At 50.4% G+C, this 17906-nt stretch overlaps 1 protein-coding gene across 1 annotated transcript in view; it reads right to left on the reverse strand.

The window, feature by feature from the left end:
- The window catches only part of WNK2 (WNK lysine deficient protein kinase 2), a 163444-nt gene that overhangs the window by 16140 nt on the left and 129398 nt on the right, over positions 1–17906 (reverse strand). Inside the window, exons 26-32 of the mRNA XM_021716805.1 lie at positions 10108–10934; positions 9692–9761; positions 7766–7854; positions 6981–7669; positions 3698–3912; positions 2573–2764; positions 1674–1772 (exon numbers count right to left, since the gene is read on the reverse strand). Of these exons, the coding sequence (XP_021572480.1) occupies positions 1674–1772; positions 2573–2764; positions 3698–3912; positions 6981–7669; positions 7766–7854; positions 9692–9761; positions 10108–10934 (2181 nt within the window). The remainder of the gene's footprint in view (positions 1–1673; positions 1773–2572; positions 2765–3697; positions 3913–6980; positions 7670–7765; positions 7855–9691; positions 9762–10107; positions 10935–17906) is intronic.

Here is a 17906-nt window from a genome sequence, read left to right on the forward strand (position 1 = left end):
TGTGTGGGCCACATCACAGCCTGAAACTGACCAAGGCTTTCTGGCAGGAGCCAAGCTGCACAACACAGAACTTGCAGTGCTGGTGCATGAGGCCTGGGCAGGAGGTGGGTACCACGCCTGAAATGAAGATCCCATGCCAAGTCTCCTGGCGCCCTCACCCCCATGATAACCCTAGCACCAGCACACATGCATGTGCGGGAAGAGGAATAGCAAGTGAGGTGCATGGCGAGCAGGGGCCAGGACAAGGCTGCTGCAGATGGTGCCCTTCGACACTCTCCCCAGATTCAACTTGGCAACTACCCAGATGCCAGGCTGCCCAGGCTACCCAACCGACAGTGGGACAACATGTGGCGGAAATGAGGCATCCTGTTAACTAAGCAAGCAACCCCTGGGGAGTCCCTGGCTGTTCTACATGGCCCTGATGTCTTTTAGCATCCCGCCTGGAGGATGATGGCCCATGTGGGCCTCGGATGGGGGTGGGTTGATGGCAATGGACGCCTGCTGCGGATGTGGCCTCTGGCTTCTGACAAGCACAATGTATCTTTATTGTACAAGCAAAAAGTCATGTGCCCCAAACCAGCATGTCCAATCCAATTGTTAAAAAGCCTAATTCTCCTGTTAAAAAGGCAAAAGCCTGTAAACTCCACAGCTTTGGATTAATCAGCCAATCATTCTGAGGGTTAAAAACAAGCTGCACAGTTTTGGATGGCCCCAAGCAGGTGTGCCTTCTCTGGAGATGGGATTCCTGGGCTCTAAGAGCATGTTCCAGGGTGTCTGGGGGAGACTGGAACTGAACACTGGATTAGCAGAGGCTTGAGAAAGTGTGTCACTGACTTCATCCCTGCGTCACGTGAGGTCATGGGAAAATACGCCAAGCAAAGAGCTTCAGCTGGGTAGAGGGGAGAAGGGGCCGGCCAGGAAGGATGCGTGCTCCAAAAGAGCCGCAGGGGCAGGCTGTCAGTCTTGTCTTTTGGGGCTGGAGAGAAGGTGAGGAGGGGTGGCAGAGGGGACCAGGTCTCCCTGTCCAGCAGGGCAGGGGCTCCGGAGGCCCGGGCTGGAGCTTGCTCTCTCAGCACTTCCGCATGCGAGGGGATGGGCGGTGGTGTTGGGGTTTGGCCCTGGTACAGAAGCCACACCCTCCAGTGACCTCTGGAACTGTATCGGCTTGCTACATGCGTGTCTTCACAGTCCAGACACGTGTAACACACATCATGAGTCTGGAGAAGGTTGGGGTTGTCTTTTGGTTGTCGCTGGAACTGGGGACAGCGGACACGTATATCTGCCACAATTGCAACAGAAAAAAAAACAAAAACAAAAAACTACATCCAACATAAAAAAAAATTAAATAAATGAGGTGATCAAAAAAAAAAAAATGCAAAGGGCCCCGCTACATGTGGGCAGAGGTGCCTGGGCAGAAGGCAGCCGGATGCTGCACATGCTTTTGATGCCCAGGCATGAGCCAAGAGCATGCACACGTGCTGCACGGGGCCGAGGTGGGCTGGGGGGCCGCTCCGGGGCCAGCTGGCAGGGGCTGCTTTTGAGACTCAGTAGGTGATTTTGATGGGGGTGGGGGCCATCCTATGAAATGTATGGAAGGTAATGAAGACAGGAAGGCGGTGGGGGGAGAAACCAAGGGCCGGGAGGTGGTAAAATACAAAAGAACAAATACAGACAGATGGACACAGATACGGGTCCACTGAGGAATCGAGCACGAGGTTTGCTACTAGACTTATAGGTCACTCTCTCAGACGTTGGGTGGTAAACCGTCCAGCCTGCAAATGAATATAGAGGGAAGAAAACAAAGAGACACTCATCAAGTACAAGTTGCTTCGATTCCTCTTCCATACCAACAGCCACACCAGCCTCGTCACTTAACATCCACGGCTCCATCATCTAGCCCAGCCCGAAGCACCAGAGCCACTGACCACGTAATGGGAAGGAGGCAGCAGGAGAAGAGAAGCGGCCCAGAGGAGGGGACAGTGGGGGGGGGGTGCCTTCATGGTCACCATGAGTCCTCTGGACAGAGATGGTGAGGACAGAAGAACAGCTCACTGAGCAGCCACTGCCGTCCCTGGCAGCGTTGATGAGAGATCATGTCCTCCTCGAGGCCAGACTCCCAGCTCGAGAGCTGTGCCCTCATCCCACCCATCCCCACTCCTCCGCCATCCCTCCGGACTTCGGAAGGACCTGGTGTTTAGCACCATCGGGCCCCACTGTGGGAGTAGGGTGGGGGTGGGGCAGCCAGTGGCTAGGGACGGGTGCCACAGAGCACACAGCCAGAGGCCAGGACCCCTCCCCACCCTCCCCAGTCCTAGCCACTTCCTAAGGTCCACTCTAGCAAAGCATCACCTCGCTCTGGGCTAAGGCAAGAGCTGGTGGTGGTTGGGGCAATTCCATCCTTTCCATCCAAAGTCTGTGTCTCGCTCTTTTTTTTTTCTTTTTTAAGATGCCATCTGGCAGCCTTTGCTGCAGCTCTTGCCCCCCCCACAAATACAGGCGTGCTCCTAGGGTCACCACTGAGGCCCTACATGGTGGCTGGCACATGCTTGGAGACAGGCAAGCTGGGAATCACCTTGGCCACGCGCTCCACCTCCATCACTGGCTAAGCCGGAGCAGATGTCTGAAGACAGGGAGGCCCGGACGGAGCAGGGCTGCTGGGTCTGCACTGCCTTCCCGCATGGGCCCGTGCTGTCTGCAGTGAGCCCCGCACTGGCTTGGGCAGGGTCCTTAGCGGGAGGGCCTCTGCTGGAGTCAGCCAAGTGACCTGGGCGGGGGGGAGAAGAGGTGACAGGCAGGATGAGGCGCCGCCTGCAGGGCTCGTGGCTGAGTCTTGCTGGGTGACCTTGGGGAAGCCCAGAGGCTCCTGTGGACAGTGGGCAGGTGGCCAGATCTCCCTGGGGTGTTGCTGGGGAAGATGAGAGGAGGTACCCAGTCTCCTCCAGTCCCCATTGCTGTGTTGCCCTCTTGTGTAAATACAGTGACGGAGACACACACCCAGGTTCATGGTGCCCTGTGCGCCTCTCGCCTTAATTAGTCTCCCCTTAACTTTGGGAACTGGCACTGAATTGGTATAACTTGTGCAACTTAGAGATGTGTGCCCCGTGGGTTGTGGGCTTATGATGAGTGTGTGGTGGCCTCCCGCCTGGCACGCCCCAGGCTTTGGCCCACAGGGTCTCTACCCCAGAGTGCTGGGCAGCACACATGTACAGTGTCGTTCAGGGATCTGACATGCAAGGGTGGGGGCTCGTGGCTGCCTAAAGCTGGGCCCATGCTGCCCAGTCACCTGGTGTCACCTTCTATTATACAAGAACAGGAGATCGTCACTGTCCCCCACCCCCCAAAGGCAGCTGGTGGAGTCAAAGGAGGCATTTGCCATTTGTCTGCACAATGCCCCACAGGGAGGAGCAGGTGGGGGAACGGCCTAGACTTGCCTGGCACACACAGGGCTAAGGCCTGGCTCAAGCAGCCCCTGCGACTGACTCACAGACCTTGTCCCATGGCATGGGGACAGAGGATGGGGCTGCAACACCCTGCATGCTCCTTGCTCCAGTGAAAGGAGATTCAGAAAGGAGGAGACCCGAAGTCTGCCAGGTCTGGGGGTATCACACGTGCACTGAGCCTGCTTTCCAGGTTCACTCAGGGTCTCCGGGCCCCTCACCCATCCCAGCCCCGGCACAGCTCCCACCCAGAGGCCGACCTGTGCTGGAGGCCACGACCTTGAGCTGCCGAACCAGGGGGTTGAGCAGCTTTCCCGCCTTCAGCTTGCTCTTGCTGGTCTTTCTCCGGCGGCCGGTGGGGGGTGCCGTGTGGAAGAAGCCCACACTGGGGGGCAGTGGCTTGCCCAGCCGGCGGTACAAAGCCTCAATCTCTTGCTTCTGCTGGCTCTGCAGCTCCGAGATCTCCTTCAGGTGCCTGGTGGAGGAGAGAGCAGGGGATGCTGGGCCGCCTCGGCTGGACCAGCAATGCCTCTCCAGAAGGCAGGCTGTGTGAAAGCAGGCTGTGGGCAGCAGCCTTGGCCCCGTCTCTTGGAGGGTCACATGGGGACTTTCAAATGGCACTAAACCAGGAGGTGCCCAGCTGGAGCCTCCAGCACTGACATGCCTAGTGACATGGGTGAGCCCAAGGAGCTCTAGGTTTTCCAGTGTCCAGAATTGTGACCCCTGATGTTGTTTAATGACCCTACACTTGCAGGGCAAGCTCCAAATGCTAACACAGGTGAAGGGAAAATTAGCTGATGCTTGGAACTGAGAGACTGCCTTAGTTCATCAGGCAAATGTGTATTACCTCCCCCGCAATGCAAAAAAGAGTGTGGAGGGCAGCTTGGAGGAGGGGCAGCACTCTGTGGGCAAGCGACGAGATACTCAGGACTGGCCAGGGGCTCTGGCTCCACACTGCCCTGTGGGTAGAGCATGGAGGGTTCCCCGTCACCCTGTGGGGGAAATGCAGGCAGGTCCCTTGTCGTGGTTGCAGGCTAGGGTGGCTTCTGGACGGCTAAGGAGAGGAAGCTCGGCTCCCGAGGGGTGCCCAGAGACTCGCTGGCTGATCCCTGGCCTTCTCCCTGGCTGCCCTCCTGCATTACAGTGCACTGAGCCTCTGAAGGCCGGATGCCAGCCTTCCTTGAGGCCTCAGCCACCCCAGCTAGGGCCTGAAGCCACTCACCTTCAGCCCAGGCCTGTCTTCCTCCGCCTCCAACCACCAGGAAAACAGGTGGTTTTCATGATAGGAAATGAGGAAGCAAGTTCTGCTTCTACCTCCTATATCTTCAACATCTGTCACATTTGCCTTTTAAAAAAGGACTTTCTCTAGCTACTAAAAATGCAAAAATAAAACTGAATGGCTTTCTCCCTGCAAAGACTGAGAGAAATGGCACATTGCTGTCGTGTCACACTCTCTTTTGAAAGGGAGCACTGTTTCAAGAGGAGCCTGGACTGCCAAAGGGCTGCTCCATGGGCAGAGGGGGCGTCTTACCAGAAGAGTCTCAGTCTGGGGCTCTGCTCTGATGCCCACACCCCCACAGCCCAGCTGCTGCCCCTGACTGCAATAAGACCTCCACCACGGGGGTGCCTCTGTGCACTCAGAGCTGCCCCAGGCTGTCCTTTGCAGAGTCCAGGGACCTCGGACATATGAAAATGCAGGGTGGGTTGAGCCCAGGTTCCTGGAGCCCCGGAAAACCCCAATGCTCATGTCAGAAACCCTACAGTGGGACCCAGGTACCTGAGTTCTGACAAGGTGTTCCAGGGGCTCTCATGCAAGCAAGGTTTGGGACCCACTAGCTACTTCCTATCAGATGCGACAAGTCCCGTCAGTTCCTAGTTGAGGTTCAAAATCTTCCCCATCCTCTTCTAAATGGTCACTCCTTTCCACTGGGATCCAAGGCCCTCCTAGGGTCTGTTTTCCTTTCTTAGGTTCCCTGAAACCCTTCCTTCCTTCTAGGTGTGTTTGGAATACCTCCTTCCCCTCTCTCTGTCCCTCTGTTACTAGGTCCTGCCCCTTCCCTAGGCCCTGCCCATTCCTGGCTGATTTCTAGGCCCTGCCCTTCAACTCCAGGCCCCGTCCCTCATTTTTAGGCCCTGCTCCTGTCTACTAGGTCCCACCCCTCACCTTTAGGCTCCACCTTTGACCACTAGGTCCCATCCCTCACCTCTAGGCCCCTGTTCCTGGCTCCTTCACCCAGGGTACAGGCTCAGAGCCTACTCAGTCTACCCTTTCCCCCAATGTTTTCACATCCAAACTCTCCTGCCCCTTCTGCAACGCCCTCCTGACAGCAGCTGGTGGCCACATCTCAGCTCCCTTCCATTCCCACTGACTACTGGTTCCTGGGCAACATTCTCACTGAGCCACCATACCCAGGAGCCCCACCTCTCTGTCCTGATTGGTCCAAGGTCACGCCCGTCATGGGCTTATTCATCTTCTGGCTTCCACAAAGGCTCCACTAGGTCCTATGGCCAGCCAGGGCCTCGCTGGGTGCCTCTAAGACAGCAGCGATTCCACCCAGTCCTGCTTTCCTGCCTCTCCCAGCAGCTCCAGCTTACCCCTCTCAGCCCTGCAGGGACCAACGGGCACTCTGTATGTCCTAGGTACACAGCACTGACGGCCCCGCCCAGCCTGGGAAGACACTCTCTTGTCCTCTCTGTGCATAGGCTATGCAGAGAGGATGGGAGGAGAGAAGGAAGGTGTGCACACTCCCCCTGTGAGCCTGCAATTCCACACATGCCTGCTCACAATGTGTTTTTCAGTCAATGGTGAATTTGGGGCCAGCTATATCTTAAAACCTACACTGCTTGGGCTTTCCCATCCATCCCAAAGGACATCTCAGTAACCCCTGACTACAGTGGAGGCAGAATAAATATCTGCTGAATGAGAAAAGGGAGAGAGGAAGACACTCACACACACAGACATGGATGGGGGAGCGAGACAGGGGAACAGAGGCAGAGAGAGACATGGATGGGGGAGAGAGACAGAGGAAGAGAGGGAAAGACAGGGAGAGAGAGAGAGAGAGATGGGAACAGAGACAGAAAGACACGAGACAGGGAAAGAGAGGGAAAAAGGGAGGAGAGGAGGAAAGAAAGAAGAAGGGAGAGAGTGGGCAGAAACAGAGGGAGAAAGAAGGGAGAGAGGGAGAGACAGAGTAGAGCAGAGAGAGTAAGGGGGCATCAAGCTTATGACAGCCTGGAACACTCCCAGGGCAACAGAAGGAAGGGTTTGGCATAGGCAAGTGTGGGGAAGGAGGCACAGCCCCCAAAGAAGCCAGGCAGACAGCAAGGGGGTGGCTGGTCCAGCCCAGAGGACACTGAGTGGGGGAATATCCACTCAGAGCAGCAGGGATGGGTCTAAGTTGCCTTGTTACTGCCTTGTCACCCTTCCTGGGGCTCCAAGTAGACACTGCTTGACCCAGACTTCAGCCCATCAACTGGCGTCCCGCATGCAGGGAGATGATGCCAAGACCACACGGTGCAACCTCCCGTACCCGCAGGACCTACTTCTCCCGTAGACTCTGCAGCTCCTTCTTAATGTCTGCATCCTCGAACTCTGAGTCATTGTCGCTGCTGATGTAGGATGACTGGGAGTGGAAGGATGTCACGCTGATGGTAGGCACCTTCACACCTGTCCTGCTGGGTGTCTCTGGGCCCAGAGAGCCAGCCCGTGAGGGCCTATGCAGGAAGGCGGTGGCCTTCTTCATGAAGTCGCCGGCCACACTGCCACTACTGGGTAGAGATGCCTGCTTCTGTACCGGGGGCCTTCCCCGAGGGCACTCGTCCCCAGAGTCACTGGACACGGGCTCGCCTGCGGCAACCTCAATGGAGGAGGTTGTCTGCACTCGCCGCACTGCCAGCTTCACATCAGGGCTGGAGGGGGCCTCATCCAGGTAGACGTCAGGTGGGGCGGAGTACCTCAGGCTGTGGGGGGAGGCCAGCGTCCACTCATCCTGTGTGCTGACCACCGAGAAGCGGCCCACGGTCTTGGCTGGTGAGCTGCTGTCCTGCTGCCCCGGCCACTTCCTAGGGGACCCTGAGGCCCAGGCGCCGCGTGTCTGGGGGTGACTGGCCTGGATGCCCTTTGTGGATGTCCCCATGCTGCTCAGCGGGGGCCCTGCCGAGCCTTCCCTGGGAACTCCGGCATCCCTGTCCAAGGGCTCTGTGTGTGCAGGGCTCATAGAAGCAGGTGCATCCTTGGGAAACAAGCAGAAGTGATGAGACTCTGCTCAAACGCCCCAGAGCAAACACCACCAGCCAGACAAGGGTCTTGACAGAGAGGTGACCGTTACCTGGGGGATGCTGGGCACCACAGGGGCATCCGAGACCACCTGCCCTCCATCTCTGTCATAGCCCAGTGTGCTGCTAGGAGATGACTCTGCTGTAGGAACATGGAAAACGTTGGTGGGGCAGGTGGAGAGGAAGTGGTAGGGATGGCTCATGGCCAAGTGACCCAGACTCACCCTGGCTGCCTGGAGCTGGCAACTCAGGGGGCCAGCAATGTGCGCTCATGGAAGGGCTGAACACTGAAGATTCATCAGGTCCTAGCCTGCGGTGTTTTACAAAGGATGCCCTACAAACCCAGGCAAGGGAAGTGGGGTTGGCTCCTGCCCATGCTTGCAGCCAGGCTCTCTGTGTGGCAGGTGGCTGGCACCTTGCCTCGCCCTGCTGTCCTCTGACTTCAGAGGTTCTCACAGGGCAGATCCACAGAGAGGGCTTGACACTGCTCCCAGTGTCCAGGGACTGTCCCTGTGCCTGCAGCTGGCTTGTGTTCTTTGCCTCGTGCACCCAGGGATGCCATAAAGAGCCAGCAGGTTCAGAGGTGTGGTGGTATGAGTTGAGAGCCCCACATGGCAAAGGAAACCTATGGGTAGGCCTGGCCATAAGTTGGACCCACGTGCAGGGGGAGGAGGCAGGAGCTTTCAGAGCCTCCAGGGAGGTTGGGGTCCATGCCCCCCTTCACGAATCTCCTTTGCACACCTCATGTGGGGCTTGCAAGGGAACACTGCCCTAAACCAGACTCACAAAAAGGCCATTTGGCAATGTTTGGCTCCCCTCCTAACATCCCTAATCAGGAGATCATCCAATCTCTCTGCACACCTCCAGGGACAGGAGGCTCACTACCAACTGCACTGCCTCTGTGTCTATAACAGCTCTAACCTGCCAGAAAAGTTCACCTTTTCCAACTAGAACCTGTCTTCTTGGAGCTTATCCAACAAGTTCTACACTCTGGGAAGACTGTGGACTTGGAGTGCAAGTTACATCACTTGCAGGTTATGGAAGTTGTCTCCTTGTCTGCAAAAGGGGCCCAAGGGACACATCTCACAGCATGAGGTCAGAGTTGGGTGGGGTGACAAGGGTGGCCTGGTATGGCTGGGCCCAGGTCTCCCAACATGACCTCTGGTTTGTACTCATTTGCAAAAACTCTCCGCCTCTACCCATCCCTCATTTTCTCCAGGCTGAACACCACCAGTTCCTCGTGTGCACAGCTTCTGACCCCAGGTCCAGTTGCTCCAATCCCTCTCAAAGCATGTCAACTAGAAATACATGCAGCCTGGGACTGTGCTGATGGAGCCGGAGGTGTCTGTTAGGAGGATCACCTTCTCATCTTGCCAAATCCTGAGGCATGTTAGGCTGGGGAGGAGCCTTGTACCTGCAGCCCTGGTCAGCCCATCTCCTCAGGAGGAGGCAAAAGCCTTCAGGCAGTGAGATGGAGGCCAAAGAAGTCTCTGCAGAGAAGCGCGGCATCCTGGAGGCGCAGGGGCAACTGTGTGCCAGGTCTCCAGGGCTTGCCCTGGGCCCCACAGCTTCCTGGAGTGTGGACTTCCCGGCCCCACTGCTCCGCTTCCAAATAACTAGGGGTATGTTGTGGGTATCTGGTAATCTTGCTGAAGAAACAAAGGGGCTGGGGGAGGGGGCCATCAGAAAGTCCGGTGCTAAGACGCTGTCCCTACAGCATCCTAGCACCCACTCATCAGAGCTTATCTATGTCTACAGAGACAATTTTCTCTCTGGAGTGTGATCATGTGGAATGTTCTAGAATTCAGTGGGTTTCGATCTAGTCAGGACATGCTCCTGCTGTGCCTGAGCCCTACCTTAGGTGCTAAAGATCTTTTAAGGGATGCTCTTATTCCTTCAAGGATAAAGGAGGTGGCAGGAGCACAGAAGGCTGGCAACACCTCACAGGCTCAGGGATGGGTGATCTTTTGCTGAGTTACCTGTCCTTAGTGAAGACATGCGCAGCTCCATCATGCCCCTTAGAACAGGGACCAGTTCTGACTTTTCCAACTGGAAGAAAAACACAGAAAGAGTTGTAAGACTTGCAGGTCAACATCTGAGCAGAAACATCTGCAAACCACATTCCCTCCCAGTGTCAGGAGCTGTCTTGGAGCCACCCTGGCTCCTTTGTGCACGTGGATCTGGCTGTGTCACCTGATGCTGTACACACAAGATCCCAAACAGGGGCCATTTGTTGCGGAACGAGCGTGGGTAAGTCAGGCATGTGCGGGTGGGTCACTGAGAATGGCTGGGCCTGGGCAAGGGCGGCTCTGCATAGCCAGAATGCCTGCCCACCCCCGGGCTGGTCCCTGTCCCTACCCCAGGACAGTGCCTCTGGGATGAGGCCACTACTCACCGAGGGCTGGGATAGCCTCGCACGCCCCGGGGCCGCGTCACTAGGTGCTGGAGGCAGGATCAGATCCCCCAGGCAGGCCTCTGAGCGAGGCCGTTCCCCTCTCAGGGGTTCTAGGGTGAAGTCTCTGTCGCCCCCCTCCACGGGGGTACCAGCTGAGGCTGAAGAGGTGGGCACGTGCTCCTGGTAGAGTAGAGTTCGCAGCTTCTCGTCCAGGCTCTTAATTGTGCTATCCACAAAGCCCACCCTGGGTGGCCCTTCCCCATCTGATTCCAGGGCTGAGGGCGGCTGCGGAGGTGCGGTGGGCCCCAAGGGTGGGCTTGGGAGCTGGGAGGCGGCCAGGCTGACAGCCCCCACAGCAGCGGGGAGTGGGGGACCGGGTGGGCCCATGGTGGGCTGTGCAGTCCCACTGTGGGGGCTGGGCTCAGGCACGGGGGCCAGCAGGGCCTCCATGGGGGCACTGGTCTCCCTGGTTGTGATAGCCTCTGGAGCTGGGGCTCCAGGTCCCAGACCCACCATCAGGGGTTGGGCAGCTGGCGGAGTGTCGTGAGTCTCCGCTAGGGTCTGGGATGTCTCTGGCTCATTTAACCCCTGAGGAGTCCCTGGGCCCCCTGCCTGGATGGCAGTCCCTGACACTGGCTCTGGCATGGTGCTGGTGGCTGGTGCTGCTGCATCTTGGGGCAGAGCAGTCACAGGAGGGGGAGAAGGTGCCAGAGGGGTGGGTACCCCGCTGGGAGGGTTGCCGATGCCCGCCTGGCTCAGGAGCTGCTGACCAACTAGGAAGCCAGCTTGTTCTTTTGAGGACAGCGGGTCTTTATAGGGTGCTGAATCTGGAAGAAATGGGAAAAATGCGTCTAGACCAGCCTCCTCTGGTCCTATTTGCCTAGCCCTTTCCTGGCTACAAAGATGACCTACATACACAGTGTGGCTGCAACCCCAGCATTCTGATTTCCTCTGTCTCCAACACACCAGGCTCCTGCCTGCCCATGGCTAGGGCTGGACACTGCCTGTTGTCTCCTGACCACCGTCAACTTCTCACTTCCAGGGCTGTGTTTCCAGTGTCCCCTGTGGCTGAGCTAGTGCCACTGTGTTTCCACCTCTGCATTTCCACCTCTGTGTTTATACCTGTTTTCTGTAGCGTGTGACTACCAGGTGTGGCTTGTTATTTGCTTCCTATCTGTCCACATCCTCACCCTCAAGGTCAGTTCCATAAAGATATGGCTCTTGTCTATCTTGTACTAGCCTGTTCAACAAAAATGTTTAAAATAAACTTATAAAACTAAGGTGTTTAATAAGTAGTGAGCTGTATACACTTCCATGCCCAGGAGTGAGCTGAAACTTGGAACCTTCCCTTCACACAGCCCCCGGGGTCTTTGGTGTGGTGAGAAGCAGATGCCAGTGCCCTGCAGAGTGGGTCAGTGATCCCAGGGGAGGTATGCAAACCCAAGCATGAAACCAAGTCCAACAGTATCTGGTCCAGGAGCTGGTGGGGCTGCACCATGCTCATGGGCATTGTGGACACCTGAGAGAGGGATACAGGATGCAGTGTTTCCCAAACATACCTGGCCTTTGAGCCCATCTTTCCTCACTTGAAGAAAACAAACAAGCCCTTTGTCTTTTTTAAAAAACACGAACAAAATGTACAAAGCAAAAATGAAAACTGTAAAAAAGAAAAAAAAGATGGGAATAGGAAGATGACCAAGGCCCTGATGCTTCTCCCACACCCCCAGATAGGTCGTCTGTCCCACCCTCCAACCAGCCCAACATAGATAGAATCATTTTACATGCATGCCCCTGTTGCTTTCTTTCCTGCTTTCCCCTGGGTCTCTCGAACTGCCACTGCTTAGTCTTGCATGTTCCATTGATGGAATAGTATTCTATTCTTGGGGGAGGCCTCTCTCTCACCAGTGTTTGAGATACACCCGTGTTGTTGTGTGTCTTTGCGGCTGTATCATGTATGATGCACCTATTCTGCTGCCACTGGCTGGGGCGATGAGTGACACAAGTGTGTGGGCCTGCGTTCTGCCAGGTGAATACCCTGGGGGAGCTGCTGGTCAGAGCATCAAGAGCCTTCTATACAAATGCTGAACTGCTTTCCAAAGTAGGAGCCGATTTCCTCTCCCTCTGGCAGTCCTTGAACATTCCTAGGGCTTCCCTCCTTCCCCAGGTCATCCTGGGGTGGAAGACAGCATCTCATCGTGGTTTGTTATTTTTTTAAACTGTGGTAGGAGCACACCATGAGTTTCCCTTTTAACAAATATTTAAATGTACAATACAGCATTTCTAATTATAGGCACTGTGTTGAACAGCGACTCTAGGCCTGGTTCCTCAACCTCTACCCCATGCTGTGCTTCTGGGAGTTTGACGAGAGACTGAGTTGAAGAGGAATTGTGCAGTAGGAGTCTTTCTGCACCTGGCTCACTCAGGACAGTGTCCTCTAGGCTCTTCCACGCTGATGACAATGGCAGAGTTTCCTCTTTTTTTTTCTGGTTGATTAGTATTCCATCGTGCAGATATACAACACATTTTCTTAACCATTCATCTGCTGATGGATACTGAGGTTGCTTCCGCTACCGTGAATGATGCCTCAGTGAGCGTGGGAGTAGACACCTCTTCCGGTCCCTGTTTTCAGTTCTTCTCAGTTCACACCCGGCAGTGGGACTGCTGGAGTACATGGTAGTTCTCTTTTAATATTCTGAGGAACCTCAACACTGTTTTCCATGATGGCTGTCCTAATTTATATTCCCACCAACAGCGCACAAGGGTTCCCTTTTCTCCATATCCTTGTCAATGCTTGCTGTTTTTTGTTTTGTTGTGAGAGGCATCATAACAGGTGTGAGGTAACAGCTCATTGTGGTTTTGATTTGCATTTCTCTGATAACTAACTCGATTGAGCATCTTCTCCTGCTCATGGGCGATCTGGGTATCTTCTGTAGGACTCACCGGTCTGAGTCTCTTGTCTGTTTTCTACTGAGTTTTCACCCTTTACTTCTTGACTTGAAGTTCTTCGTGTATACTGGATAAGAACTGTTTGTTGAATGTATGTGTCCAGCTCTCTTCTCTCACTTTGTAACTTACCCACGTGCTTGCAAGATTAGTGATGAACAACTTGTTTTAGTATAGTCAAATTTAACCCATTTTTAGTCAGTTTTTCTATTAGCATTTTTGACTGAGCATTAACATGCTTATTTTCCAAGGAGGCCATAATGATATTCTCTCCTATTACTTCTAAGACTTTTACACTGTGATTCACAAGTCTCTTGCTACTGAGTTTTGCGAATATGGTATGAGGTTAGAAGCAACACCCATCTCCCTGTGTGGGCAGCCTATTTTCCCAATTCTTTTTGTTGAGAAGACCAGCCAGTCATCACTGCTCAGCAGTCAGACCCTTCTTGTTAACCAAGTGTCAGAGATGTGGGTCCACTTCTGGTCCTACTGTTCAATTTATCGATCCTTGTTTCAGTATCAACAATCTCCAGGATAATAGATTTATATAATGAGCCACAATATTCAGCAGAATACTATCCTTCCCCGAGAGACTGTATTGGTTTTTTCCCGGATATTTGCATTTTCACAAACAACATATAATACTCATTAAAAAACGGTTAGAATTTTAACTGGGATCACAATCTGTGGGTCTATTTGGGGAAAAGTGTTTGTAATACTGAATCTTCCAGTCCATGAACATGGACTATATCTTCCCACTGATTTCTTTTTTAACTTCTCTAAATGTTTCAGTTTTTGGTATATAGACATCTTACATATTTTTTGTTAGATTCACCTTTGGTGTTGATATTTTTGTGTTGGCACAAATAAAATTTTTCAAAACTTCATATTTTCTGACCATTGCTGGCATACAGAAAGATAATTGTATTTTGTATCTAGGTAATTCACTAATTCACTTACTAGTTCTAATAATCTGTCTGTAAATTTAAAGTTCTATGTATATAAGCAGTTTATCAGCAAACAGCAATACTTTTATTTCTTCCATTCCATTCTGTACTGTTTTTAAAAATAATAATTATTTCAATACCATTAAATAGTGGTAAAAACACAAAATTATATTGTTATCAAAAGGCCATAGTAATTTCCACTTCAAAATGAGAAAAATTTTAGTAAATGTATTCTTAGGAAAAAATTACAATTTAGCCCAATAATTTTACAAATAGGGCTTCTGAGTCAAATATAGTTATCTTGTTCTGTCTAAATTTGTAATAAAAATAATGTTAAAAGAAAGATTACATTTTATGAAACACTAATATGGAATTACATTGATATCAGACCAGCCGTTCAGCTCTGAGTATCTATTATGTGGTATACATTATGTATTTATATCCATTCACGGAGTGGTTAGTATCAGAGTAGATCATAGAAGAATGTCCACCTCAAGTTGGTGCCAATTCAAATAAGCAAACAATTGCTTTGGAAAAGCTTATTTAGATATGAATAGCATTTTCTTCCAATAAAAAATAAAGCTATTATGACATCATCAGGACACTTTCTTATGTAGTTACAAAAAAAGTGGTAAAGACACTTAAATTTAAGCTCTTAAATTTGGCTGCAGATTAGGATCACCTGGAGGGTTCAAAACAGGGTGATGCAGGGTCCTACCAACAGAAATCCAGACTTAACTGTATGAAGCAGGGCTTCTTCAATCCTACTGCTTTCCTTTCTTTTTCTTTTTCTTTCTTCCGCCCCTTCCCTTCTTTCTTCCTTCTCCCCTGCCCCTCCTTTCACATTGCACTGTCTAGGTTTGCAGGATACTGAATAGAAGTGGTGATAATGGGCATCCTTCTTTTGTTCCCTGTCTCAAAGAGAACGTATTCAATATTTCACCATTCCAATATTTGCTGCTGTTGTCATTAAAACAGAATTCTCCACTGATTGAGGTGATCATAAGTTTCTCCTTAAATGTGAAAAATTACATTATTAATTCAAATTAAGTTAGACCAACCTTGCATTCCAAAATCAATGCAACTTAGTCACTTGTCATACTCCTCATATATCACTGGATTCAATTGGCTACTCTTTTGTTTAGGATTTTTGCATGTGTTGATGGAAAAGATGAACTTGTTAATCTTCCTATTTTATAATGTCCCTGGGAAGATTTTTGTGTCAAAGTTATGCAAGTTTCATAAACAAACTTCTTTGTTCTCTGGAAGAATTGGGTTAGGTCAGAATTATTTATTCCTTAGATATCTGTGGTAAAGCCATCGAGCTGGCAGTTTCCTTATAGAAAGTTTTTCCACCTTAACTATGTCTCTGTGTATGTCACACACACATTCAGAGGGAGGCAAAGATGCCAAAATTTATGTGTTTGATTTCTTTCTAAGATAACGGTTTTCAAGCGCATGCGTGTGTGCATGTGTGTGTGCTTAACCTGGGAAGAATTCTCCATTGTTCACATCAACTCCTTTTGTTTCTTCCCTTTTTCTCAACAATTACCTTCTCTCTTTCCCCAACAGTTGGGTGTGCTAATTTTTGTCACTGTCATGAACATCTGTTGTTTTTTAACTATGCAGCATCCATTCTTTGCTGGGTAGCAGCACTCCAAATTTCCTCTAGGGAACAATCTTCCTCTACTTCAACTCCAGGGCTATGCCTGCAATGTGGCATGAGTCAGTGTACATTCCATCCACTGGCAACATGACTGATTTAGAAACAGATGTGCATCCTCAGTGCACAATAGGAGCCGGGGCCAGACATCTGAAACCTTTTGAAAAGAGAGTCTTTCTCTTCTTCCTGCACTTGAACCTGAAAGACTAGACACTGAGCTGTTCCAGCAATCTTGCCACTACAAAGGGCAGCTAAGTGTGAGAAGGTTTGTAATTATAGATTCAACTTTTTAATGTTTATAGCACTTTTCAGATTTTCTATTTCAACAGTAGTCTGGTAAGTTGAAGGACATTATCCATATAAAATTTCAAATTCTTATCTTTGTTTTAACATTTGTAGGATTGTAGCAATGTCCCCTTTTGTCATTCCTGATATTGATTATTAGTTACTAATTACTGCTTATCTTCCCTTTCTCCTTTATTCAGTCTCACCAGGGGCTTATTGATGTTATTAGCCATTTCAAAGAAGCACCATTAAGCTCTGTTGATACTCTATTATATACTTGTTTAATATTTCATCAATTTATGTTCTTATCTATTTTCTTTCCTCTCTTTATTTGAGCTCCATTTTCTCTTTTTTTCTTTTTACAGTGGATACTTTGATGATTATTAGTCTTTTCTTCTGTCTAATATATGCATATAAAGATTATGAAGTCTCTGCTAAATACAGTGTTAGCTGCATCTCACAATATTTTCTTTAGCATGATTTTCTATCATTTGAAATGTTTTATTAATTTCCATTATAATTTCTTCTTTGCCCACGAGATATTTATAAATGTACTGCCTAAATACCAAACGTGGAGATTTGCTATGTATCTTCTTGTTATTGAGTTCTGGCTTGCTTTCAACTTTCATCAGAGAATATGGGTTGAATGATTTTGATCCTTTGAAACTTGTTGAGATTTATTTTGGATCTGCTTAAGGTTACATTTTAAAATATCCTACGTGTATTGAAAACACTGTACTCTTCAGCTGTTGAGTATAGTATCCTATACATATAAGATGCTAGTTCAGTGGTTAAAATCTTTTACATTCCTATTGATTTAGTGTTCCTGTTCCCATAATGGTTGTAAATTTTTCTGTATCTTATTTTAGTTCTGTTCATTTTTGCCTTATGTATTTTGAGGCTATGCTATTAAATACATGCAAACACTGAATTATTATATCTTTCTGGTGAGTGGAATCTTTCACCATTATGTTTTTGCTTTAAAGTCTACTTTTATATAAAAATAGCTACACTAGCTTTCCTTGGGTTAGTGTTTGCATACTCTAGTATTTTTCAATGTTTTACTTTTAACCCTTTGTATTCTCATGTCTTAGTTTGCTATTGGTTTGCTCTGCTTTTTTCTTTTTTTTTCACTTTTGATAATCTCTATGATTTAGTCCATTTACATTTAATGACTAATCTATTTGGGTTAAAACTACCATTTATTAGCCGGGCTCGGTGGCTCAGCCTGTAATCCCGCGCCTTTGGGAGGCTGAAGTGAGAGGATTGCCTGAGCCCGCGGGTTCGAGACCCGCCTGGGCAGCGAGATCTCATCTCTACAATAAATCAAAAAATCAGCCGGGCGTGGTAGCGCACGCCTGTAATTCCGGCTACTCGGAAGGCTGAGGTGGAAGGATCGCCGGAGCCCAGCAGGTCGAGGCTGCGGTGGCCGGGAGCGGCCACTGCACTCCAGTCTGGGTGACAGAGTGAGACTCCAACTCAAAAAAAAACAAAAAAAAAAAAAACCTACCATTTATTCACAATGTTATGATTCTCATAGGGTTATTTTAGAGGCTACAGCATGCATTCTTGATTTGGCTTTCTGTCCAGGCAACATGAAACCCTGGAGCCTGTTAATTGCATTTCCCTCCCTGATAAATATGCCCAATTTTCATATATTTTAACATGTCAAATATATTTTAAACCTCAAAAGACCTTATCTTTTCATACAGTCAGCATTCAGTTAGATCCATCCACATAATATTTATAATTCCATTGGTTTGTATTCCTACCTGCATTCTGGCCTTCCATCTGGGATCTCTGCTCTTCTGTATAAAAGTATTCCCTTTGGCTGGGTGCGGTGGCTCAAGCCTGTAATCCCAGTACTTTGGGAGGCCGAGGCGAATGGATTTGTGATCAGCCTGGGCAATATGGTAAGACCTTGTCTTTACAACAAATAAAAAAAGTAGCTGAGCGTGGTA

Source organism: Carlito syrichta, unplaced genomic scaffold (assembly GCF_000164805.1).
Source record: "Carlito syrichta isolate Samal-C Ts95f unplaced genomic scaffold, Tarsius_syrichta-2.0.1 Scaffold308961, whole genome shotgun sequence".
Taxonomy (NCBI): Eukaryota; Metazoa; Chordata; class Mammalia; order Primates; family Tarsiidae; genus Carlito; species Carlito syrichta.